Source organism: Lucilia sericata, unplaced genomic scaffold (assembly GCF_015586225.1).
Source record: "Lucilia sericata isolate MDLA Ls3-8-SP2 unplaced genomic scaffold, ASM1558622v1 Contig000307F_arrow, whole genome shotgun sequence".
Lineage (NCBI taxonomy): Eukaryota > Metazoa > Arthropoda > Insecta > Diptera > Calliphoridae > Lucilia > Lucilia sericata.
In genome coordinates, this window is record NW_023994331.1 from 210,597 (window position 1) to 238,192 (window position 27,596).

General features: G+C 29.8%; 3 protein-coding genes across 9 annotated transcripts in view; 1 reads left to right on the forward strand and 2 right to left on the reverse strand.

The window, feature by feature from the left end:
- Positions 1-494: 494 nt before the first annotated feature.
- On the forward strand, positions 495-3,599 carry LOC119603448 (sperm-associated antigen 1). The gene is made up of 5 exons (XM_037955496.1): positions 495-866; positions 929-1,329; positions 1,394-1,521; positions 2,860-2,987; positions 3,118-3,599. The coding sequence occupies exons 1-5, from the start codon at positions 594-596 to the stop codon at positions 3,541-3,543; spliced, it is 1,356 nt and encodes a 451-aa protein (XP_037811424.1). The 5' UTR covers positions 495-593; the 3' UTR covers positions 3,544-3,599.
- LOC119603449 (uridine phosphorylase 1) lies at positions 3,536-9,051 on the reverse strand. Of its 3 annotated transcripts, none has more exons than XM_037955499.1 (7): positions 8,922-9,051; positions 5,010-5,040; positions 4,823-4,941; positions 4,477-4,611; positions 4,204-4,413; positions 3,968-4,106; positions 3,536-3,909 (listed from the first exon to the last, which is right to left on the reverse strand). In XM_037955499.1, exons 3-7 carry the CDS (start codon positions 4,910-4,912, stop codon positions 3,620-3,622), a joined length of 864 nt encoding a protein of 287 aa, XP_037811427.1. In that variant the 5' UTR covers positions 4,913-4,941; positions 5,010-5,040; positions 8,922-9,051; the 3' UTR covers positions 3,536-3,619. The 3 variants fall into 3 exon arrangements, with proteins under 3 accessions (XP_037811427.1, XP_037811425.1, XP_037811426.1); XM_037955497.1 differs by having other exon boundaries at positions 4,823-4,946; XM_037955498.1 differs by having other exon boundaries at positions 4,823-4,946; positions 8,958-9,047.
- A 7,033-nt stretch (positions 9,052-16,084) lies between these two features.
- The window catches only part of LOC119603443 (uridine phosphorylase 1), a 46,119-nt gene continuing 34,607 nt past the window's right edge, over positions 16,085-27,596 (reverse strand). For 4 of the 5 annotated variants that reach the window (XM_037955485.1, XM_037955483.1, XM_037955484.1 and 1 more), the window contains 5 exons: positions 21,094-21,217; positions 18,348-18,695; positions 18,142-18,280; positions 17,490-17,683; positions 16,361-17,419 (listed from right to left, as the gene is read on the reverse strand). In XM_037955485.1, the coding sequence (XP_037811413.1) occupies positions 17,237-17,419; positions 17,490-17,683; positions 18,142-18,280; positions 18,348-18,695; positions 21,094-21,217 (988 nt within the window). In that variant the 3' untranslated portion in view covers positions 16,361-17,236. Of the gene's footprint in view, positions 17,420-17,489; positions 17,684-18,141; positions 18,281-18,347; positions 18,696-21,093; positions 21,218-26,881; positions 27,328-27,596 lie in introns of those variants that run through there. The other variant, XM_037955481.1, reaches the window with a different exon arrangement.

The following is a 27,596-nucleotide window of genomic DNA, read 5'->3' on the forward strand; positions in this document are numbered from 1 at the left end:
ATTGTCTACTAAGTGTTTCTGTTTATAACTGATATCGTAGATAAACTATTCGACACTTTGTTGCACTTGAATATCTGATTAATTCATTTTAAATGAACTAGACACGTTTTTAATAAAAAGGCAATTAAGGCTTGTTTAACAAATTATCGTTAGTTAGTAGGGGTAAATGACCTTCAATATTACATTATTAGAATAGATTACATTATTATAATACATAGATCTTTCTGAGAATTGTTTAATCAGTTTAACAATTTAATATAACAAAAAAAAAAAAATTATAGAATCATTTATATTAATATTGTGAGAGAAAGAAAATGTGTTGAGAATATTTACAAGTCATGTAAGATTAACTAAATATTAGCTGAAAGATTACAGCAGTATCTTTCGTATGGAGCTTTTCTGAGCTATTTAATAGTTTGATTGCGAAAGAAATTATACTTTTAAATATATGTATGTTTTCCTAAATAATTAATTCAACCCCTGGTAACCCTTAACAACCTAACAATTTAATAAAATTGTTAAAAATAAATTTTTATTTAAAAAATAAAACACATTTTAAATAATTTAATTTATAAATTGAAACAAACATAAAAATGGAAACTAAGACCAAAAAATCGCTTTTAGAACGTTATGGAATACCCATACATCATTTAGATTTTCAATATATAAAAGAGTGTAACGATGGTCGGGAAATGGAAAAAATTGTGCATATATTAAGATCCAATGAAGAGGGTTATTTTCCCGATTTGACTAAATGTGCGGAAGACAAACTAAAGGAACTGAAACCGCAAAGCAGATTGTTCAGAGTAGAGGAAAAAATAAAGGGTCGAGAAGCTTTAAACCCAAATGAAATAAAACCCATTTATGTAAGCTCATAAATTTTCTTAATTGAATGAACAAAAAAATATAAAAATTTTTCAAATCTCAGGACTGGAATCAAGATATAAAAAGTACCGATAAACAGCTATTAAAACTGGTAAAAGAAAACGATACAAACCCAGCACAACTTCCTCCCATACGCAAAGGAGGTCGTATACTACAAACAAAAAACAAAGTAGAGACCTCCAAATCGGGGGTTTCCAACAAAGAGTCGCAAAGAATTAAATCCACGGATTACAACAAATGGGACAAATATGATGCTGAAGAGGAAATATTGCGCCTAGATTTAGCCGAGGAACGTGAGCAGGAAGAATTGGAACGTAAAAATCGTTTAAATATGGAAAAATGTTTAAAGAAACCTTGCTTAACCATAACCGAAATAACTGATGAAGAACCTTTAGAAAAATGGTCTAATTTAACGGATATAGAAAAAGAAAAGTTATCGGAAGAGTAAGTGGTTTTTGAAAGGGGATGGAGAGTAATATAATATTATATGATTTTGTGTTTTTTTAAGATACCGTTTAAGAGGCAATGAATATTTTCGCTCTAAGGAATATGACAATGCTTTAGAAGAGTATTCGCGAGCTATAGAGATTTGTCCTCGGAAAGCGGTGGCAGCTTACAATAATCGTGCTTTGACTTGTAGGTCTCTTGCGGTGTTGCCAATTTGACTTTTTCCAGTTAAATCTGATGTTTTTGAAATTGCGGGGAAATTTTGAGATCTTAAAACACCGTCTATAGTCCAGTCAATAAACTGGCCTACAGTCTAGTCTATAGTCTAGTCTATAGTCTAGTCTATAGTCTAGTCTATAGTCTAGTCTATAGTCTAGTCTATAGTCTAGTCTATAGTCTAGTCTATAGTCTAGTCTATAGTCTAGTCTATAGTCTAGTCTATAGTCTAGTCTATAGTCTAGTCTATAGTCTAGTCTATAGTCTAGTCTATAGTCTAGTCTATAGTCTAGTCTATAGTCTAGTCTATAGTCTAGTCTATAGTCTAGTCTATAGTCTAGTCTATAGTCTAGTCTATAGTCTAGTCTATAGTCTAGTCTATAGTCTAGTCTATAGTCTAGTATATAGTCTAGTCTATAGTCTAGTCTATAGTCTAGTCTATAGTCTAGTCTATAGTGTAATCTATAGTCTAGTCTATAGTCTAGTCTATAGTCTAGTCTATAGTCTAATCTATAGTCTAATCTATATTCTAGTCTATAGTCTAGTCTATAGTCTAATCTATAGTCTAATCTATAGTCTAATCTATATTCTAGTCTATAGTCTAATCTATAGTCTAATCTATAGTCTAATCTATATTCTAGTCTATAGTCTAGAGTCTAGTCTATAGTCTAGTCTATAGTCTAGCCTATGGTGTAGTCTATAGTCTAGTCTATAGTCTAGTCTATAGTCTAGTCGATAGTCTAGTCTATAGTCTAGTCTACAGTCTAGTCTATAGTCTAGTCTACAGTCTAGTCTATAGTCTAGTCTATAGTCTAGTCTATAGTCTAGTCTATAGTCTAGTCTATAGTCTGGTCTATAGTCTAGTCTATAGTCTAGTCTATATTTTAGTCTATAGTTTAGTCTACAGTCTAGTCGATAGTCTATAGTCTAGTCCATAGTCTAGTCTATAGTCTTGTCTATAGTCTAGTCTATAGTCTAGTATATAGTTTACTCTATAATCTAGTCTATAGTCTAGTCTATAGTCTAGTCTATAGTCTAGTCTATAATCTAGTCTATAGTCTAGTCTATAGTCTAGTCTATAGTCTAGTCTAGTCTATAATCTAGTCTATAGTCTAGTCTATAGTCTAGTCTATAGTCCAGTCTATAGTCTAGTCTATAGTCTAGTCTATAGTCTAGTCAATAGTCTATAGTTATAGTTATAGCCTATTGTCTAGTCTATTGCCTAGTATAGTAAAATTGTGCTAAAAAATTGGCAACACTGGTCTGTTGTGTAATATGAAAAATTGAATTAATTTTTTTTTTCTTTTTTAGATTTTAAGCTTCAAAAGTTTTCGGACTCCATTAAGGATTGTGAGGAGTGTATTAGGTTGGAGCCCTCAAATTTAAAAGCTCGTCTGCGTCTGGCAGAGGCTAATTATGCATATGGCAGGAAAAGAGAGGTAACGGTGTTTTAATAGAAATATGTATATTTTCTGCCAAGACATTTTAAATATGAAAATGTACTTTTTAATTTTTTAAAATTTTTTTCAAATTTGACCAGTAAAAAATTTGCTCTTAACATTTTCACAGTCCTATCAACTTTACATCAATGTCCTTCAAATGGATGCCGAAAATTCTGTGGCCCTTAAAGCCATTACCGAATTACGTAAACAATTCGAAGATTTGCCCCCACCTAATGCCACACGTCTAAAAATACAAGATGAATCATCCAAAACTAAAACAGCAATAATAAAGGAAGTCCCTAAGCCCCAACCAAAGCCGAAAGCAAAAGAATACGATTTAGCCGAATTGGTTAAACCAAATCGTTTGGTTAAAAATAAATTTATTAAAGCAGCCGAAACTTTGGGTAAAAATATGCAAAACACGAAAGAAAATAAAAATATTCCCCAAAAGAAGGATCCAAAAGAAAATAAGAAACAAACGCAAATACGACTACCCGGTACATATCCAGTCAATGCTGAGTTGAAAGGTAGAAAACTTATACAAGAACTTTAAAAATCGAGTTTATTTTAAAATTTTAAAAATTATGTTTAATAAAAATATTTTATATAAAATTATACTAAAATGGAATTCATTTGCGCTGCGCTAACACCTTTTGAATATAAGCGCCCACTATATTGAAAGGTCTTTGTTCGAAATCATGTTTTTGTTCTTTGGTAATTTTTATCTGATCTCCTTCAAAACGATTTATTAGTGTAACACAGATATCGGCTGCCTTAACACCCACATGTTTGGTTAGTGATGAAAACATGGTGGCTTCCATTTCAATATTGCGTATACCTTTATTGTAACATTGTTGTATAAATGCCATTTTATCATTTTCGGTATAATGACAACTGGAACCATCTAGACGTCCTTGACCTGGTGTTATAGTTATAGGAGTTATAGTTGTTTTAAAAGTTATTTTCCTCAAAATTACCTTCATAAAAACACTCTGCACCCATTGTATTGCCCAATACAACATTATAGTCAAAAGATCCTTTTGAACATTCCAAAAGTTCTTGAGCTAGTGTAGGGTCAAAGTTGGCAGGTCGCACAATTCTTTGGCCCAAAATGGCCTGGTAAAAAGAAGTGTTTAATAAAAATTATAAATAGCAAAACTAATGGGATTAGGGAGCTGACCCTGACACATTTCTCCCTTATAAAAATACTTACGAGTTCATGTTCATTTCTCAAATAACCATTATAAGCATCTTTAGTGATAACAACGGTACCCGGTTCCACACCAATACCGCCACTTGTGCCCAAACGTATAAATATGGGATCCTGACATTTAGCATAATACACTAGTTTTAAAAGTTCATGTAAAACTACACTCATAGTGCTCATACCAACACCGTGAGAGCAACACAAAACTGGACCCACCTTTATAAAAGAAATTTCGATAAAGAGAATTTACACTTTCTTTATTACAAAAGTAAAACAAACCTTAAAGATGGCATAACGATTACCGGCAGCACTTATATCGATAAATTCTTTAGTTTTATTTTCAGGTTCTAGTAGGCCACGCAGATATTTGGCCAAATCGAGCATACGATTTCTAGTGCCACCCATGCAAACAAACTGGAGAGAAATAAAGTGGTTCAAGAACAACAGAACCATTGATGTTTATATAATGGTTAATGTTAAAATGGGGTTTCTATTCTTAAACAATCTTAAATGAATATGTGAGAATGAAGACCTTGAACACGAATTAATTTCTAATGAATATTAACCCTACAAAGTTCTTAATTTTGAACTTGTTTACGATATTATGATGATTTTTATACAATACCTTAACGTCGCCAAATCGTTGTTGTATATCAGTTGTATCTTTAGTATCCGGTATATTTATATCTATATGATACAAGAAATCTGATTTCATTTTATCCAAATTGGGATTTTTTAATGTTGCTACACTAAAATGGGTAATACTTGTTTTATTTTAATAAAATTTTAAATACAAGTTATAATAAACTTACCCAGAGTTGGACATATTTGACATTTAAAGATCTGAAAAGATAAAAAAATTTTTAAATTAATAGAGAACAGAGACAAAACAAATTCACACAGTGCGGTAGAATAACATTTTTTGAAAATAAATTTCTATACATTTCTAAACGGTTGGTCCTATCGGAGTAAAATTTGACATGGACGAAGTCAAGGAGTATTGGAGATTAAGTTTGGAAATTACTCCAATTTTTATATTTTCTAACTTTTTCTAACTTTCCTTTTATCTTTTATAATTTCCGAGTTATAGTCATTTTAATCAAAATATAAATTTTGACTTACCTCAGAACAGAAGGTTGAACTGAACTAGAACAGAACTAGAACTGAACTAGAACTGATCTAGAACTGGAACTAGACTGAACTAGCAACCTGAACTAGAACTGGAACAAGAACTGAACAAGAACTGAACTAAGAACTGAACTAGAACTGAAACTAGAAACTTGAACTAAGAACATGAACTAGAACTGAACTAGAACTGAACTAGAACTAAACTAGAACTGAATCTAGACTGAACTAGGTACTGAACTAGAGAACTGAACTAGAACTGAACTAGAACTGAACTAGAACTGAACTAGAAACTGAACTAAGAACTGAACTAGTAACTGAACTAGAAACTGAACTAGAACTGAACTAGAACTGAAGACTAGAACTGAACTAGAACTGAACTAGAACTGAACTAAGAACTGAACTAGAACTGAACTAGAGAACTGAACTGAACTGAACTAGAAACTGAACTAGAACTGAACGAGAAGCTGAACTAAGAACTGACTAGAACTGAACTAGAACTGAACTAGAAACTGAACTAGAAACTGAACTAGAACTGAACTAGAACTGAACTAGAACTGAACTAGAACTGAACTAAGAACTGAAACTAGAACTACAGAACTAGAACTGAACTAGAACTGAACTAGAACTGAACTAGAACTGAACTAGAACTGAACTAGAACTGAACTAGAACTGAACTAGAACTGAACTAGAACTGAACTAGAACTGGACTAGAACTGAACTAGAACTGAACTAGAACTGAACTAGAACTGAACTAGAACTGAACTGAACTGGAACTGAACTAGAACTGAACTAGAACTGAACTAGAACTGAACTAGACTGACTACTGAACTAGAACTGAACTAGAACTGAACTAGAACTGAACTAGAACTGAACTAGAACTGAACTAGAACTGAACTAGAACTGAACTGAACTAGAACTGAACTAGAACTGAACTAGAACTGAACTAGAACTGAACTAGAACTGAACTAGAACTGAACTAGAACTGAACTAGAACTGAACTAGAACTGAACTAGAACTGAACTAGAAACTGAACTAGAACTGAACTAGAACTGAACTAGAACTGAACTAGAACTGAACTAGAACTGAACTAGAACTGAACTAGAACTGAACTAGAACTGAACTAGAACTGAACTAGAACTGAACTAGAACTGAACTAGAACTGAACTAGAACTGAACTAGAACTGAACTAGAACTGAACTAGAACTGAACTAGAACTGAACTAGAACTGAACTAGAACTGAACTAGAACTGAACTAGAACTGAACTAGAACTGAACTAGAACTGAACTAGAACTGAACTAGAACTGAACTAGAACTGAACTAGAACTGAACTAGAACTGAACTAGAACTGAACTAGAACTGAACTAGAACTGAACTAGAACTGAACTAGAACTGAACTAGAACTGAACTAGAACTGAACTAGAACTGAACTAGAACTGAACTAGAACTGAACTAGAACTGAACTAGAACTGAACTAGAACTGAACTAGAACTGAACTAGAACTGAACTAGAACTGAACTAGAACTGAACTAGAACTGAACTAGAACTGAACTAGAACTGAACTAGAACTGAACTAGAACTGAACTAGAACTGAACTAGAACTGAACTAGAACTGAACTAGAACTGAACTAGAACTGAACTAGAACTGAACTAGAACTGAACTAGAACTGAACTAGAACTGAACTAGAACTGAACTAGAACTGAACTAGAACTGAACTAGAACTGAACTAGAACTGAACTAGAACTGAACTAGAACTGAACTAGAACTGAACTAGAACTGAACTAGAACTGAACTAGAACTGAACTAGAACTGAACTAGAACTGAACTAGAACTGAACTAGAACTGAACTAGAACTGAACTAGAACTGAACTAGAACTGAACTAGAACTGAACTAGAACTGAACTAGAACTGAACTAGAACTGAACTAGAACTGAACTAGAACTGAACTAGAACTGAACTAGAACTGACTAGAACTGACTAGAACTGAACTAGAACTGAACTAGAACTGAACTAGAACTGAACTAGAACTGAACTAGAACTGAACTAGAACTGAACTAGAACTGAACTAGAACTGAACTAGAACTGAACTAGAACTGAACTAGAACTGAACTAGAACTGAACTAGAACTGAACTAGAACTGAACTAGAACTGAACTAGAACTGAACTAGAACTGAACTAGAACTGAACTGAACTAGAACTGAACTAGAACTGAACTAGAACTGAACTAGAACTGAACTAGAACTGAACTAGAACTGAACTAGAACTGAACTAGAACTGAACTAGAACTGAACTAGAACTGAACTAGAACTGAACTAGAACTGAACTAGAACTGAACTAGAACTGAACTAGAACTGAACTAGAACTGAACTAGAACTGAACTAGAACTGAACTAGAACTGAACTAGAACTGAACTAGAAACTAGAACTGAACTAGAACTGAACTAGAACTGAACTAGAACTGAACTAGAACTGAACTAGAACTGAACTAGAACTGAACTAGAACTGAACTAGAACTGAACTAGAACTGAACTAGAACTGAACTAGAACATAATTAGAACTGAACTAGAACTGAACTAGAACTGAACTAGAACTGAACTAGAACTGAACTAGAACTGAACTAGAACTGAACTAGAACTGAACTAGAACTGAACTAGAACTGAACTAGAACTGAACTAGAACTGAACTAGAACTGAACTAGAACTGAACTAGACTGAACTAAACTGAACTAGAACTGAACTAGAACTGAACTAGAACGGAACTAGAACTGAACTAGATCTGAACTAGAACTGAACTAGAACTGAACTAGAACTGAACTAGAACTGAACTAGAACTGAACTAGAACTGAACTAGAACTGAACTAGACTGAACTAGAACTGAACTAGAACTGAACTAGAACTGAACTAGAACTGAACTAGAACTGAAACTAGAACTGAACTAGAACTGTAACTAGAACTGAACTAGAACTGAACTAGAACTGAACTAGAACTGAACTAGAATTGAACTAGATCTAAATAAGGGTCGAGAATATATGTACGTTTGTGCGTTTGGGACCAATATTTCAAAGTGTTACATACGGAATGACAAAATCAATAAATAGTTGGAATAAATAGTTAAATAAAGAAATAATCACAATTTAAAGGGGAACATTAGACACTCTATGAAAAATTTTATATATTTTAAATGTCGATGTAAAACTATCTTTAGTATTCAATATTCTGAAATTATTTTATGAATAATATTACAAAAAGTCTTGGTTAAAACATTAACAAAACGATGAAATTCTAAGATTTAAAATAACCGTTAAAAAATGAAAAGCTTCAAAATTCTTAAGAAAATTTTGTGATTGTTTCCGTTTTATTTTAAAATTCAATTCAAACAATCAATTCATTTAAGTTTTCTTTAAATTTAAATAATCACGTTTCGTTTTTTTTTTCTTCCCAACTATTCTTTTTTTTTTTTAAGTACTTTTACTTTTATCACTTTATTAAATCTATTCAATAAATAAAAAATTCTTTTTGTCGGTTTCTTGCGTTTTTTGTCTTTATCTTTTCTTTTATTATTGTTTTCATAGTATAGTGATTTATTAAAAAAAACCCACACTTTTATTAGTTGATATTTATAAATTTTTGTTTACTTTTAATAAAAAAATAAAAATGTTTGGAATTTATTTATTATATATTTTTCTCACTGGCGTTCTTAACGCTTTGATTACTTGTTTGAGACTAAATTTCTATAATAAAAATATTTAATAAATAATTGTGAATATTTGTTTTCTCTTTTTCGTTCTAAAATATTTTCTCTTCAATGTTTGTTTGCTTTTGAACAATATCAGATAGGTGAGAGATAGTAATTATTTACTTGCTACCGAGTTTTATATGTGAAATAAACTTTGGGCAAGAATTTATTAAAAAATTAAAATTATTTTTTAAAACAATTATTTTAAGTTAAAGATTTTTTTGTGTACATAATATGTATAGTCAACAGAAAAATTGCAATATTCGATCAATATGGTAAAATGGTATTGAAATTTTGATCCAATAAGGTTCTTGCCAGTTCATGACTTTTATTAAGGGTGATGGGTGAAGGTTAAAATAAACCGAGATCAAATGAAGAGCTAAGCTTTCGAATTGAAAATAAATCTAGAAAAAATGGTAATATTCTCATACTAAAAATTATTATAAATTTTACTCGATCATGAATATGGAAAATTTTTGATTTGATCATTTGGTTTCGAAATGATCAAACGAAATAATAAAGTTTCGGATATAAGTAAACGTTTAGTTATCCTAATAAACTATTCAGAATCATTTATAGAATTCTTCACTCGTCATTGGGGAAATCCCAGAACTATAATTGTTCTAACTATATTATCGAAGTATTAGTAAAATTTAAACAAAGAAATATTCACACTTGCCATTGTTTAAATTATAATTAAGATGTTTTTTTTAAATAAATGCAATATGTATTCGAATGTGACGCCATTTCTCCCACCATCGTGAGAATGGAATACACATACATATGTACCCAGCAAAAACATGGTAATAATTTGTATATTTTCAAGAACTTACTTTTCAACGACTACTACATACCCCCTACATTACTTAAAATCTTTTAAAGAATCTCATGTATGAATACGTCTCAATATACCTTTCAAGTGATAGTTTTCTTACATTCTTACAACGCAACTAATTTTTAATGGAACGCATCTTTTAAAATTGGTCCGATGTATGAATTTCAAAAGCTAACAGTTTACGAAATTTTACAGTTATTAGTAAAATCATCTAAAAGGATTTTTTTAGCCTATATTGATTAAATAATTTTCAAATTTTAAAGCTATTATCTTAAATCTACATTACATTAACTTAGTGATAAACCTACAAAAAACATAACATAAACAACATGGCCACGCCCACTTTACTGATTTTGATTTACGTGTTTTGAGAATTCTTGTTTAAACACAGTTTAAAGAAAATATTATTGAAATTAGCATTAAGCTTAACAAATATTACTGAAACATTTATATTCACCACGCCCACTTTTTAAAATGTTAACATAAGTATTATTATAATGTTTAAAATAATCAACTATTATCACTAAAGTTGTAAATATTTTTATACATTAAACGATTTTACTAAATTATTAACAAAATAATAGCGAAAAGTGGGCTTAATGTTTGGTTCTGGGCATGGTTATTATAAAAAATATGTTAGATTATGGTTTAAATTTTAATAGATTTAAAAAATTATTAGTAAATTTGTATCATATTTTTTCACTTACGTGTATAAATTTTTTATATAAAAAGTAGGCGTGCCCTTATTATAACTGCGCCTACTTTTTAAAGCATTTTGATCTTATAAAACTTGATTTAATTTTGTTTTTTTTTTTATTGTACTTAATAATACCAAACTAAGCAATAAACATACGAAGTGGTCGTGGGCACGATAGAACCATCGCTTTTTTGAAGTCTATACTCCTAAAATTAGTTCACACGATACGAATCGGCATTGAATTGCTCAAAAAGTTGAAAAAACTAATTATTCTCTTAAATTTTGCCCCAAGTAGGTCGTGATAACGACCTTATTTTACGGTGGTCTACCACGCGTCCCCCAGTGACTTCGATGAAGAACACTCATAATTTAGCATATTTCTCTCATACCACAAGGCATACACAGCCAATAGATCAGGATTCCTTTGAATGTCGACATAATGTGACGAAGGATGTTGGTATTTAAAACGAACCCAATAATTGCCCCGACAAGTTGAGTGGAGGGCTTCAACCATTATTTGCGTAGCAAGTAACAATATATATCCTGTTGAGATGGCAACTTCCCTGAAGTAAAAGGTATACTAAGTCAGTACTAGTCTCCTGTCGGGCAAAGAATATCATTCCCGATCATTCACCAACTTACATCAGTTCCATTCTCAGACCATAAAGAACGATCTGTGGAATGACAGGCAACTACCGGGGTTAAACCAGAAATTTCCCCCAACCTATACTGGCGCCCTACTACACGAAGAGTAAGAGATACTCAACGGGTTTAGGAATCCAGCATAAGTTGCTGCTCATTTGATTATCAGCAGTTTATATTCCCGGCAGACTAGATTTGTACCATCTCCATACCCCGGGGTTTCAATACACCATGTAAGGCAGACTGACAAATATAGTCAGATTGTCTTGAAATCCTAACAAACCCAATGACAGATTACTAAAGATATCTTCAGTAACAATAGGTTAATTTAAATAAAAAACATTTCGTTTCAATATTTTTTTCCATATAAATTTTGTATGCGTTTCATTTATTTGTTTTTTAAACTTTTGTTTAGTTGTTTAAGTATTTCATTGTTTTTTATATAATTTTAATATTTATATATTTCGAAAATTGTTTATATATTTTCTTAATTTTACAATAATTAAAACAAAATTTGTTTAATAATAAAACCATACACATAGTATATTATAACCCATATATCATTAATCATTTGTCTATATATTAATATTATAGAACTTGGGGATTAAATGATAAATAGAAAACGTTTATTTTAGTTTTACAGTAATTTGAAACATTTTGTTATATTAAGGTTTTGTTCTTTTGTTTAACATTTAAGATTTAAGCAACATTATTTGATTTATTACATATTATAATAAGTTTAATTAAATTTTTTATACAATAGTGCCAAAAGTAACGTTCACACTATAAAAATGTCTGGTGAAATTATCTAAACCACTATTTTCAGCAAATGTTGTTTTTATTTTTACTTAAAAATAAGAATTATGATGTTCTATTTAATATTAAAATTAAATAAATATTTGTTTAAAATAAAGTGAATTTAGTTTTTTAGTGGTCACGTTTATTTCAACTCAAAATTTTTATGATGGGAACGTTCTAATTTCAATTGTGTATCTCTCTTAAGCTATTTAGTTCTCAGAATTGAGTAGAAAACATTTAGATTGTTGTTCTCTTTAAAATTGAAAATTTATGATCAGAAGATGGTTTTTAACTTAGATGAGAACGAACTTCATATTTGACAAAAATTAAACACGAGATTTAGCAACTTTTAAACTGTACGTTACTCAAAATAAAAATTTGAAATGAAAAACTGCATTTCTTATACATAATAATCACATTTAATAAAGTGCGACTAGTGTAGTAAATTTGCAATGGTATTTATTTGTATTCATTATATTTAACAATTTTTATTAATTGTATAAATATTTTGCAGAAAATTAACAATTTGTTACAAAAAAATTTTAAAAAATACGTTTTACTACATAATTGTATATCAATATTTATATATCTTTTTATATAATTTTGTATATTATATTTATGTATAATATATTTAAATATTTCGTTGCTTTTTTCTAATGCATTTGCTTATTTTTCTTTTGGTATTTTTTTAAAAATTAGAATAAAATGCATATCGGTGGTTGAAAAATTAACAAAATTTAGAAAAAACATAATTTGAATAAATGTAAATTACGCCAAAAACAGTTAAATAAAGGGAAATTGGATATATAAAAAATGTTCTTAAATATCCAAAAGGAAACATTAATACTAGGTTTAAATATACCAGAATTTCATTAACATTATGGACTCAAGTTTCAAAGTGTAAAAGAATTGGAATGACACAAATAGCGATATAATGTGAAATATATGAACTACTTTCATGAATGATCCTTAGTCAATAGAATAGAACATAGTATAGTTTATAGCCTAGTCTATAGTCTAGTCTTTAGTCTAGTCTTAGTCTAGTCTATAGTCTAGTCTATAGTCTAGTCTATAGTCTAGTCTATAGTCTAGTCTATAGTCTAGTCTATAGTCTAGTCTATAGTCTAGTCTATAGTCTAGTCTATAGTCTAGTCTATAGTCTAGTCTATAGTCTAGTCTATAGTCTAGTCTATAGTCTAGTCTATAGTCTAGTCTATAGTCTAGTCTATAGTCTAGTCTATAGTCTAGTCTATAGTCTAGTCTATAGTCTAGTCTATAGTCTAGTCTATAGTCTAGTCTATAGTCTAGTCTATAGTCTAGTCTATAGTCTAGTCTATAGTCTAGTCTATAGTCTAGTCTATAGTCCAGTCTATAGTCTAGTCTATAGTCTAGTCTATAGTCTAGTCTATAGTCCAGTCTATAGTCTAGTCTATAGTCCAGTCTATAGTCTAGTCTATAGTCTAGTCTATAGTCTAGTCTATAGTCTAGTCTATAGTCTAGTCTATAGTCTAGTCTATAGTCTAGTCTATAGTCTAGTCTATAGTCTAGTCTATAGTCTAGTCTATAGTCTAGTCTATAGTCTAGTCTATAGTCTAGTCTATAGTCTAGTCTATAGTCTAGTCTATAGTCTAGTCTATAGTCTAGTCTATAGTCTAGTCTATAGTCTAGTCTATAGTCTAGTCTATAGTCTAGTCTATAGTCTAGTCTATAGTCTAGTCTATAGTCTAGTCTATAGTCTAGTCTATAGTCTAGTCTATAGTCTAGTCTATAGTCTAGTCTATAGTCTAGTCTATAGTCTAGTCTATAGTCTAGTCTATAGTCTAGTCTATAGTCCTAGTCTATAGTCTAGTCTATAGTCTAGTCTATAGTCTAGTCTATAGTCTAGTCTATAGTCTAGTCTATAGTCTAGTCTATAGTCTAGTCTATAGTCTAGTCTATAGTCTAGTCTATAGTCTAGTCTATAGTCTAGTCTATAGTCTAGTCTATAGTCTAGTCTATAGTCTAGTCTATAGTCTAGTCTATAGTCTAGTCTATAGTCTAGTCTAGAGTCTAGTCTATAGTCTAGTCTATAGTCTAGTCTATAGTCTAGTCTATAGTCTAGTCTATAGTCTAGTCTATAGTCTAGTCTATAGTCTAGTCTATAGTCTAGTCTATAGTCTAGTCTATAGTCTAGTCTATAGTCTAGTCTATAGTCTAGTCTATAGTCTAGTCTATAGTCTAGTCTATAGTCTAGTCTAGTCTATAGTCTAGTCTATAGTCTAGTCTATAGTCTAGTCTATAGTCTAGTCTATAGTCTAGTCTATAGTCTAGTCTATAGTCTAGTCTATAGTCTAGTCTATAGTCTAGTCTATAGTCTAGTCTATAGTCTAGTCTATAGTCTAGTCTATAGTCTAGTCTATAGTCTAGTCTATAGTCTAGTCTATAGTCTAGTCTATAGTCTAGTCTATAGTCTAGTCTATAGTCTAGTCTATAGTCTAGTCTATAGTCTAGTCTATAGTCTAGTCTATAGTCTAGTCTATAGTCTAGTCTATAGTCTAGTCTATAGTCTAGTCTATAGTCCAGTCCAGTCTATAGTCTAGTCTATAGTCCTAGTCTATAGTCCAGTCTATAGTCTAGTCTATAGTCTAGTCTATAGTCTAGTCTATAGTCTAGTCTATAGTCTAGTCTATAGTCTAGTCTATAGTCTAGTCTATAGTCTAGTCTATAGTCTAGTCTATAGTCTAGTCTATAGTCTAGTCTATAGTCTAGTCTATAGTCTAGTCTATAGTCTAGTCTATAGTCTAGTCTATAGTCTAGTCTATAGTCTAGTCTATAGTCTAGTCTATAGTCTAGTCTATAGTCTAGTCTATAGTCTAGTCTATAGTCTAGTCTATAGTCTAGTCTATAGTCTAGTCTATAGTCTAGTCTATAGTCTAGTCTATAGTCTAGTCTGTAGTCTAGTCTATAGTCTAGTCTATAGTCTAGTCTATAGTCTAATCTATACTCTAATCTATAGTCTAGTCTAAAGTCTAGTCTATAGTCGAGTTTAGTCTATAGTCGAGTATAGTCTATAGTCTAGTCTACAGTCTAGTCTATAGTCTAGTCTACAGTCTAGTCTATAGTCTAGTCTACAGTCTAGTCTATAGTCTAGTCTACAGTCTAGTCTATAGTCTAGTCTACAGTCTAGTCTATAGTCTAGTCTATAGTCTAGTCTATAGTCTAGTCTATAGTCTAGTCTATAGCCTAGTCTATAGTCAGTCTATAGTCTAGTCTATAGTCTAGTCTATAGTCCAGTCTATAGTCTAGTCTATAGTCTAGTCTATAGTCTAGTCTATAGTCTAGTCTATAGTCTAGTCTATAGTCTAGTCTATAGTCTTGTCTATAGTCTAGTCTATAGTCTAGTCTATAGTCTAGTCTATAGTCTAGTCTATAGTCTAGTCTATAGTCTAGTCTATAGTCTAGTCTATAGTCTAGTCTATAGTCTAGTCTATAGTCTAGTCTATAGTCTAGTCTATAGTCTAGTCTGTAGTCTAGTCTATAGTCTAGTCTATAGTCTAGTCTATAGTCTAGTCTATAGTCTAGTCTATAGTCTAGTCTATAGTCTAGTCTATAGTCTAGTCTAGTCTATAGTCTAGTCTATAGTCTAGTCTATAGTCTAGTCTATAGTCTAGTCTATAGTCTAGTCTATAGTCTAGTCTATAGTCTAGTCTATAGTCTAGTCTATAGTCTAGTCTATAGTCTAGTCTATAGTCTAGTCTATAGTCTAGTCTATAGTCTAGTCTATAGTCTAGTCTATAGTCTAGTCTATAGTCTAGTCTATAGTCTAGTCTATAGTCTAGTCTATAGTCTAGTCTAGTCTAGTCTATAGTGTAGTCTATAGTGTAGTCTAGTCTATAGTCTAGTCTATAGTCTTGTCTATAGTCTAGTCTATAGTCTAGTCTATAGTCTAGTCTATAGTTTGCACTACAGTCTAGCGACTCTATAGTCTAGACTAAAGTCTAGTCTATAGTCTATTCCATAGTCTATTCTCTAGACTAAAGTCTAGTCTATAGTCTATTACATAGTCTATTCTACATTATGCATTAGTTTTTCTTTAAAATGTTGTTGCTTTACTACTTGAGATCTGTTGCAATAAAAAACTTAAATGTAGACAAAATGGAATACTTTTGTGCTTTAAATGTCGTTTCCAAAATTTACTTTCACTAAAGATGCTTGCTCTAACATCTGTAGCAACATGTTGCTTACAAATGTTGCTAAGCTAAGTGTATAAATATAACGAAAGTTGTTAAACATATTAAGAAAAATTATTTTAATTTGTATTAAATATTTTGAATTAAAACTAAATTGTTTCGGTTTTAAGAAATTATTTTATTTTTTTACACAAATTAAATGCTTTGTTTTGATATATTTATAAAAAAAAATTTATATAAAACTAAAAATTAAAATAAAAAATATAATTAAAAAACCCTTAAATAAAAATATTAATAAAAAAAATAAAAATATGATGAAATTGACTTATATTACAATAAATATGGAATTTATGGTTTATTTTTAATTTTTTTTTTTTTGTTAAATTAGTACTCTTACAACAAAAATTGTTCTAAAAACATAATTGTTAATAACAAAAAATGTGCAAATTTTAATTTAAAAAGCAATATTTATAAAATGTTTTAAGTTGTTTTTTTAATTCTAGGAAAACTAAAAAAGTTTTATAGAATTAAAAAAAAATAAATAAAATATTTTATAAATTTTGGCCTTTAAGCTAATTTTTGTAAAACTATAGACAACTGGGTCTAGAAAATTTAAAAATTTCAGAACGATTTTTTATAAGTTTTACAAAAATAAACAGATTTTTTTCTTAAATGTCCATATAATACATAGTTATATTTGTGTAAATATTTATATAGTATAATATTTTGGTTTATTTAATATATTTATGTAATTGTTTATTAAGTTTTAGATTTATTTAAGAGGAATAAAGAACGTATTTATATATGTAAGTATATAGAGTATGTCTATTTTTTTTTTCAAAGGTTTAGAAAGATTTTTAACTCTTTTTAGACTATAACCTAATGTAGTTTTAATTAATTTATTTATAACATTATTTAGTTTATAGTTTAGTGTGTCTTGTCTGTGTTTTGTGTTAATGAGAATAATTCAACTACAAAAATAATTTGTAGTTAAATAAATTTATTTGGTAATATTCCGGCTTTTTGTTATTTAAAATTTATTCATGAGCTTGAGATTCTTGTTGTACCAATTTGAAACGTCTGGGTGATTTAATGGAACCTTGTTGACCGAACAAATTTTTCAATTGGCCCTTTTGGGCTAATACTTTGCGTATATAACGTGCCACTAGAATTTGAGGACGTTCTTGCCATTCATTCATAACTTCTTTGGGCGCATTGACCTGAACAAGAGATATTAAAGGAATTTAGTTTTATTAATCCTAAAAATTTACTAATTAAGTTCTTGCTTACCTGATCACCGTTTAGACGATTAAGCAATGCCACACACACCACAGCAGCTTTGATGCCGGCATGATATGTCAGTGCTGCAAATATGGTGCTTTCCATTTCAATATTAACCACACCATGCTCACGTAATTTTTCTAAATAAGCCATTTTATCGGCTTCGGTGAATTCACAAAAAGCTCCATCTAAACGTCCTTGACCTAGAAAAAGTTAATCTTAAGTACATGGTTTCTAGGCTTGGGACATGCCAATTATATTTTCAATTGCAAAGAAGTAATAGTAATAATTACAGGTAATTGTAATTGAAATTTTGGTCATTACACTTATTTGTAAAGTGTAATTGAGCAATAATCAATTACAATAACTTAAAGTATTTTCAATCACTTGTAATTGTGTCTATTTTTTTCCTTATAAGTACAAGTAATTGGTAATATACAAGTTAAAATTACAAGTAATTGGAATGGTGTTAAATTACAATTGCAAATAATTGTAAAAACTTTAAGCAATTGTAATTTGTTATTGCTCAATTACAATCAATTTCAATTACAATTACCTATAATTGTAATCATTTATTGTACAATTACACATTACAAATAATTGTAATTGATTATTTACACAGTCTGATCATTTCATGTAAAATAAAAAGAAGAAATCTTACCCTCATAGAAATCATTGGTACATAAAGTTTTGCCAATAATTGTATCATAGGGATCATCTTGACTTGCTAAAGATTTAAGTTCTCTGGCCAGTTTTTTATCCAATTTAGCGGGACGATGTATAGTTTTGCCCAAAACAGTCTAATTTAAAAAAAATAATTTAAATTCATTTCAAAACCCAAAAAGAAAAACAAAAATAAATACTCACAAACTCATGCGAATTCCGAAGTTGACCATCCAAGGCATCCTCGGTTATGATGACAGTACCACCCTCAACACCAATACCACCACAAGTGCCAATACGTATGAAAACGGGATCATGGCACTTGGCATGATACATCAGTTTAATCATTTCATGCATTAAAATGCTAACAGAGGGCGTTCCCATGCCGTGACTAACACAAAGTACTGGACCAACTTTGTACATGGAATAACGATACGAGTAGGCACTAATGTCCTGTAACATTGTGCCCGCTGGTAATTTATAGCCGATTTCATTCATTATGAAATGTGCAAAGTTTTCCATACGCTTTGGTGTCCCGCCCATGCAAACAAACTGTTTTTTGTTTTTTATTATTTTTTTTTTAATTGAAAGAAAGGAAAGAAAGAGAAAAAATATTAAAGATTTAAAATATTTGTTTTATACATATTTATAGGTAAGAGAGTGTTTTTTAAATAATCTAAGGCTTTATGAATGACTTTTTAATTAATTGCAGTTGTTACTTTATCAGTTTTTTTATATACATTTTTCTTATCATTTAATTATATCACCTTTTTTATAATATGCGCATTACTTATTATTTAAATTATTATTTAAATTGTTTAATATATTACTTATTTTAAAAACAAATTTTTTCTGTATCAAGATTTTTTGCAGCATTAATTGTCAATTTTTTGTTTAATTGCAAATTAAGGTTGGTTATGGTTGAGATTACTTAATTAAAATAAAGCAACATACAGTGAGTAACAGAACAAGTTGAAATTTTTAAAGAAAAAAAAAAAAACACTAATTACCTAGACTATAGCCCAGACTAACATAAAGACTAGACTATAGACTAGACTGTAGGCTAGACTGTAGACTGGATTATAGACCGGACTATAAACTAGACTATAGACTAGACTATAGACTAGACTATATACTAGACTATAGACTAGACTATAGACTAGACTATAGACTAGACTATAGACTAGACTATAGACTAGACTGTAGGCTAGACTGTAGACTGGATTATAGACTGGACTATAAACTAGACTATAGACTAGACTATAGACTAGACTATATACTAGACTAGACTAGACTATAGACTAGACTATAGACTAGACTATAGACTAGACTATAGACTAGACTATAGACTAGACTATAGACTAGACTATAGACTAGACTATAGACTAGACTATAGACTAGACTATAGACTAGACTATAGACTAGACTATAGACTAGACTATAGACTAGACTATAGACTAGACTAGACTAGACTATAGACTAGACTATAGACTAGACTATAGACTAGACTATAGACTAGACTATAGACTAGACTATAGACTAGACTATAGACTAGACTATAGACTAGACTATAGACTAGACTAGACTAGACTATAGACTAGACTATAGACTAGACTATAGACTAGACTATAGACTAGACTATAGACTAGACTATAGACTAGACTATAGACTAGACTATAGACTAGACTATAGACTAGACTATAGACTAGACTATAGACTAGACTATAGACTAGACTATAGACTAGACTATAGACTAGACTATAGACTAGACTATAGACTAGACTATAGACTAGACTATAGACTAGACTATAGACTAGACTATAGACTAGACTATAGACTAGACTATAGACTAGACTATAGACTAGACTATAGACTAGACTATAGACTAGACTATAGACTAGACTAGACTATAGACTAGACTATAGACTAGACTATAGACTAGACTATAGACTAGACTAGACTATAGACTAGACTATAGACAAGACTATAGACTAGACTATAGACTAGACTATAGACTATACTATAGACTAGACTATAGACTAGACTATAGACTAGACTATAGACTAGACTATAGACTAGACTATAGACTAGACTATAGACTAGACTATAGACTAGACTATAGACTAGACTATAGACTAGACTATAGACTAAACTATAGACTAGACTATAGACTAGACTATAGACTAGACTATAGACTAGACTATAGACTAGACTATAGACTAGACTATAGACTAGACCATGGACTAGACTACAGTTTAGTCTATAGACTAGACTATAGGCGAGACTATAGACTAGACTATAGGCTAGACTATAGGCTAGACTATAGACTAGACTATAGACTAGTCTTTAGACTAGACTGTAGACTATAGACTAGACTTTAGATTGGAATATATGCTATAGACTAGACTTATTATACAAGTTTTACTTGTTAATAGTTTCTATTTGTTTTGTTATCCACTGTATTATATTTTCATTAATAACTTGTTATGTTTTTTTTTTGCAAACAACTTTTATTTTTTTAATAAATTTATTAACATAAAAATCACGTTTCTCTTGCGTTTTAGAAAATTGATGCAAAGAATCTGGCGATATTTGTTAAAACAAGTTCTATTAAGAACATAAAAAAATAACGGTGAATTTGAATTCTTATTAAGTTGATGTAATTATAAACAAATATTAAAATAAGTTATAGATAAATGACAATTGAAAAAAGTGATTGAAAATTATGTTTATTTTCCAATTGGACTACGTCGGATATATCTAATACTAAATTAGTATTGGTTTCATTTAATATTCAAACATAATTTACGGAAGTTATAACATTTTAATTTCATTAAAGTTGCAAATAGTTACAAGTGTTTGCAATTTTTTGCATAGTTTTAATATTATAAAATTTCATTAGGCCTTATTAAATTGTTTAAACACTCATTTACCGATAATTCAAACTCACCTTGACATCACCAAACATTTCATGTAAATCGTGCGATTCACTGCCTAAGGCCAAATGATATAAAATATCCTGATCCATAAGTTCAATATTGGGATTACGTAGTTTAACTGTGCCATCGGAATATCTAGAAAAATTTAAATAAACAGGTCAATGATTAATTGTTTTTTAAATTTCATTAAAAACAAACTGTAACTGAAGGTTGAAACGAAAAAAAAAAACTGATAAAAACCGAATAAATTTTGACATATTGCTATTCGCATTTGGTGTTTACACTTAAACAAAATTTGCTGATAATTATTATAATTTGTTTTGTTATAAATGTTGGCACTCTTTAAAAATTTTAAACAAAAAAACTTAAAAGCGAAAGTTTTTTTGTAAAAAAATTTTGTATATTTTTTTCAGATACTTCTTGTTATAAAACTAATAAAAAACTGCATTAGTTAATAAGGTAAAAGTTTTAATCATCTGTCATTTATTTATTTAGTCACAGTCATGCTTATTCAGTTGGAATAATAACATTACTATTTTGTAATAATTGTCATATAAAAGGAGAAAATCAAAGTTAATTTATATGTATGTAACTAATATCATTTATATGATAACAATAATAACAATAAATTGTTGTAGTGTAATTGTATATCTACACAGAAAGAAAAAACGCATAATAATAAATTATAACAAATTGACAGCAAAATTTATTTTTCATATTTAATTTAATCTTTTTTCATACTTAATTTAATCGCAATTGAACATTTCTTATTTTGTTAAAAATATTTATCACTTTGGCCCAAAAAAAAGCTCGTACTTAATGGATCCGTACTTGAATGAAGTAATTTGTACTTGTACTGTAAAGAAGACCGTAATTCTGAAACCGCTTCGGATTGATTTGAGTACGGATTATTCAATTCTTCTTTTTTCTCCATGTTTCAGAAACTCAGTCTCCCTCCGCTCCATAATTCCTTAAAATATTCCAGTATATGTTCTTTGGAAATGTTATATCCGGTATAATATCACAACCAAAGTTTTTGGATCTAATTTCAACAAAAGCTTCGCAATGGCAGAGAAAGTATTTCAGTTTTTCACTATCGTCCAATTCGGTGAAGTTGTGCTCGTAGTTTTGTATGTCCAGTCATACGTGAAACTTTCCTCGTACTTGCTTGAACGTACTTGTTCGAAGTTATATTGGCATATATATATATATATATATATATATATATATGTATATATATATATATATATATATATATATATATATAGATAGATAGATAGATAGATAGATAGATAGATAGATAGATAGATAGATAGATAGATAGATAGATAGATAGATAGATAGATAGATAGAAGATAGATAGATAGATAGATAGATAGATAGATAGATAGATAGATAGATAGATAGATAGATAGATAGATAGATAGATAGATAGATAGATAGATAGATAGATAGATAGATAGATAGATAGATAGATAGATAGATAGATAGATAGATAGATAGATAGATAGATAGATAGATAGATAGATAGATAGATAGATAGATAGATAGATAGATATATAGATAATAGATAGATAGATGATCGATAGACGGGCATTGGTAGATCGTTTATTGAGTGAACTTTTCAATAACACAGGCCAACAAATTTTTAACACAGAGACCAGAGGACATATTTCTACAGGATCCAAATCTATGATCTGATTTGTTTACGCTTTTATAGCGTTCCAATACTGGCCAAAAATTTTAAGACGATATCTCGAAAACATAATATGACACAGAAATTATGAGGCCAGATTTCGAATCAGCACCACAAGTTTCGGAAATTATACTATGGGTGAAATCTTGTTGGCCTGTGTAATATTAAGCAATAAAATTGTTAATTATTGTAATTGCTCTAGCGCAAAAACAACAAAACCATTACGTCAATTCAAATAACTGTTCATAAAAACTACCAAAGGAAATGAAAAAAATTAATAGACATTTTTTTTATCTAACAAAAGTTAAAGTCGTCTTATCAAATATTTTTAAACAGTTGCATTTAATTTATAATTATTGTAGTTGTCGCACTTATTTTGGTTAAGATAACATTGAAATTTTATTTTAAACAATAAAATTTAAACAAATAAACACCACAAAATTACCTCCCACTAGCAGCACCAACGAACTTTGGAATGTTAATAATAAATAAAAATGTTTTTAAACAATTTTCGTAATTGAAAATTTGCTAAAAGAAAAAATTCAAGTCATGAAGACTAAAAGAGAAATACACTTGAAAAAATAAACATGGACACACCTCCTTTATTTTTCATGTGAGCTACTATCATGACGCATTTTTATATTTTTGGCATTTATTACGATTTTTTTCTTGTTAAATTTGTTTATTATTATATTATTCATAAATAATATTTTGTTGAGTGATTAGTATGTAGTTGTTTTGTATTGATTAAATGATTAAATATGAGTTATTGATTGTAATATGAACAGTTAGTTTATGCAGCAATAACTGTCTGTCTATAGGTTATTTGAAGGTTAATGAGGTTAAATTGGAAAGTTTTCACTTTAAAATAAAGTCTTGAAAACATTGGTTTGATCTAGTTCTAGCGATTTAGCTTGAAATTGTTATATTCTGTTATAGAAAGTAGTAAAGATGTAGTTCTGTGACTGGTTCTTAGGGGCTAGTTATAGTTCTAGTACTTGTTGCTTAGAAAATTTGAAATTAAACTCTAAAATCCCATACGTGCAATATCTTTAAAATATTTATAAACATTTATTTTTGTTTAATATATCGTTTTGTCTCTTTTATCACAATTCTTCTAAACTATTTTTAAAATTTAAAAATAAAGACAACAAGTTGCTGTAAAAACGTGCTGACATGAGTAAATATTTACAGATTAAAAAATCAGTTTAAATTTAAATTTTGCATTTCATTATATAATAAAAAAAAATACACAAATTAATAATAATAAGAATAATAACATTATGACGCAAATTATGTTTTTCATTATTAATTTGAAATGAATCGTTTGGTTTTTATATATAAAAATATTTCTATAATAAAAACAATCTAAAATTTTTAATTCATGCGACATGTTTTGCTATTGAAATTAATAATAGACAACAATAATAGGAAACATTTTTATGAAAAACGAAAATTTCTTTTATTTACGTTAGCAAAAATACTAGAAAAGTTCAAAAAACTATTTCACCACTTTGAAAATAAATTGAGGTAGATAACGCTATGACGAGGGCAAGATATAGCAAATTGTTTACGATTTATCTAGTGCTACAGCTAAGGTAAAGTGTTTAAAAAAGTTTATAATTCTAGAAAAAAACAATTAGGGAAATCTCGACTGCATTTCCAATACATTTTTATTTGAATACATCTGGTAGAAATCTCAATTCTACCATCAGTTTTAGCATAGAGTTAAAAAAACTCTTTAAATTCTTGGATTCTTGCAAAGACATTTTACGTTAAAAGTCTTACTACTAGATCTAGTATTAGTTCTGTTTCAATTTCAGTTAAGATATTCTTTACCAATTTGATTCATTAAGCATTTCTGATCACCAGAGGGGAACTAGGTTTTCCTTTTAAAACATTTTGATTCAAAATGTTTGATCGGTTTAAATATTATTAGGACTTATATCTGATAAGTTTCGGAATTTGTTATTAAGGCCTCATTACACAGCGGACGGATGATTATTTTGCTTTAGAATGTTTCATATTGACCGATTGATCTATTTTTATACCAAATAAATAACTATAATCAATATAAAATATCTGTACTACCGTTGGCCCCTACCACACACCGGGTCATATTACCTAGATGAACTTTCATCTAGGTAATATCTAGGTGTGATTCGGGGAAAAGAAGGTGCTACCAGTACCTTTAGTCTTCCGGGACTGCAAATTGGGGGTGTCAAATGTATCCTCTGACTTTCTTGGAATGATTTGCCTTGGGATGGAAACAGAGGGTCATATAATCTGGTACCATCCGGAAACCCGTAGCCCATAGGGCAGAGTATCAAACTTTGTCTTTTCCTTAATATTGGAAAGGTCTCTTCAGGTAGAGCGAAGAGAATATTGGTTAAAAGACTGATACACGATGAAATCTATATTTCAGGGTAAGCTCAGTGCTGTTGCCGTAAAACACTACAGAGGAGTGAATATGTGGTTAAGTGTTTGGAATGAGTTGTTGTCATCTGTATATAATACGGAGTGGATGTAGTGATATGCAGGCCTCTTTCCACCCACATGATTATAGGGAATGTGTCGGATAAATGAGAAGGTTGGAATTGCGATAGATGATACTGTTTTACCGATAATGTCTCTAGGTCCTGTTGCCGAATCAACAGAGACCATCCCATCTGCGCAGTTGTAAACGGAAGTGATGAATTAGAATTTGGGAACCGGTAGCCCATAGGGCAGAGTTTCGGACTTCGTCTTGTTCGTTTATTGAAGAACACCCTACGGGTAGCGGGAAGAGAATATTGGTTAAAAGACTGATATATGGTGAAATCTTTATTTCGGGATAAGACTACAGATACCCCACAGAGGAGTAAATATGTGGCTAAGTGTTTAGAATGACTTGGTGTCAAGTGTATACAATACAGAATGGATGGAGGGATATGCAGGCCTCTTTCCACCCACATGACTAGAGTGAATCTCTCGAATAAATGAGTAGGGTGGAATGGTGATGAATGATAGGTATCTTATAGAAGTGATTCCTTATCTGTTCACTCCAGACTTACCACAGTGTTTTAGCAATAACATCTCTAAGCCCTGTTGCCGAATCAATATAGGCCATCCTATCTGCGCAGTTGTAAACGGAAATGAATCTCGGAAGTTAAGCAAGGGGTGGTAAGAGATAAGATAGCTTGAGTACTTGATCAAAGTGCTTGTACATTTACTGGCCTAAGGAAATACATAGGAGTGGTGGTGAGTCGTTTAACAGCTCACCTAGTGGCCGTCATGGCAGGTGTTCATGTAAAGCACTTCGATTTACAAATGTACTACAATTACCGATGAAATATCGTTATCGGTTTGTTATTCAGGTTTTTATCATATGAAAGGAAACATTTGAACATTTTCTTATATCAGTGGAAAGCAAATTGTGTGTGAAATTAAAAATTATAAAGAAATTATCGATTTTATACTCGAATAATACTAACGGTAGACAATTTATATATCAACAGCAAGGAAATTGTGTTCAGTTATTATAAAACTGATGTCTATTAATAATTTATAAGATTTATTTAAAATAAAATATAAAATTTTATACCAAATAGACCTCCATATATACATATGTAAGAGAAATTAAGATAATGGGTATACCTTTCTGAAGTTTGGTTAAAATTTAAACAAAATTAATAAAAGTTTTAAAAGTTTCAAATTAGTTTTCTTATTTTTTTTTTTGTCTCACTGTAGGGTACTATAAAACATTAATATAATATAAACGCATTTTGTTGACAATTAGCCAAAAATAAAACTAAAAAAACAATAGTATATACAAAATTTAATACTAACTGTATAAATATATTTGAAATTTACAAGGTCATGAAAAAATACAAATTGTATATAAAAACCGACAAATGAAATTCACGAGACACATACTACATTATGTATGAAAAATTCCGGTAAAAATATATACATTTTTTATTTATATTTTTTATAAAAGATTTTTGTTAAAATAGGAATTAAGTCTTTCTGATTTAATTTGAATAGTAAACCCTACACCTTAACTTCAGGTTTAAAATCATGTTTGTGGAATTTTTCCAAATTTCTTAAAAACCCTTTAATACCTGGTATGTTCACGAACTGCAGCATACATATCATCCTCTTCATCTTCTTGGTCATTTACCAAATGGGCACCATTGCCATTGGTGTGTGTATGTTCAAAATAGGATTTATAATCATGATGATGATCAGCTTCATCAAGAGAAATACCGGTAGGAGGCATATTTATTTTTATTTTATTTTTTTATTAAAACACAAAATTTTTGTTTAGCACAGGTTTTCTTTAAAGGACCCTTTTTTGCCTTAAAGATATTTTTTTTTACTTTTTTGGTTATTATTAACTTTTAAGAATTTGCTAGACGTTTTTTATTGATTTTTTATTACTTTGGCTTTAACTTGTTTTTTTTTTTTTTTTTTGTTCCAAGTAAGTATTTATGTTTGTAACACACAAAAACGTCTTATAATAAACGCAACGTTTTATACTCGTTGAGGTCTAAAATACAACTGATATATTTCTGTATAGTTTGATGATCTTTTATAAAAATAATACAAATAAAACAGCTAAAAATTGTATGAATGTATGTTGTACCACCTCTAAACACAAAAACAAAATGTATAGAGAAGAAAAATACATAAAAACAAAATAGCAAAAACAAACAGAAATAAAAGAGAGTCAGTCGTCCAACAAACAACGAAAAAAAAAAACTAAACAATCAAATGCAATCAATACCTATACATTCACATATTGAAAGGAAACAAACAAACAAACAAATAAGGTGA

Bases quoted from the DNA above. Each gene is read 5' to 3' on its own strand.
- LOC119603448 (XM_037955496.1), top strand. From the start codon at position 594: ATGGAAACTAAGACCAAAAAATCGCTTTTAGAACGTTATGGAATACCC. The intron at 1,330-1,393 runs GTAAGTGGTTTT...TGTTTTTTTAAG, and splicing joins AAAGAAAAGTTATCGGAAGA to ATACCGTTTAAGAGGCAATG. The intron at 1,522-2,859 runs GTAGGTCTCTTG...TTTCTTTTTTAG, and splicing joins CAATAATCGTGCTTTGACTT to ATTTTAAGCTTCAAAAGTTT.
- LOC119603449 (XM_037955497.1), bottom strand. From the start codon at position 5,032: ATGTCAAATATGTCCAACTCTGG. The intron at 4,947-5,009 runs GTAAGTTTATTA...TACCCATTTTAG, and splicing joins TCAAATATGTCCAACTCTGG to TGTAGCAACATTAAAAAATC. The intron at 4,107-4,203 runs GTAAGTATTTTT...TCTTTTTACCAG, and splicing joins TGAGAAATGAACATGAACTC to GCCATTTTGGGCCAAAGAAT.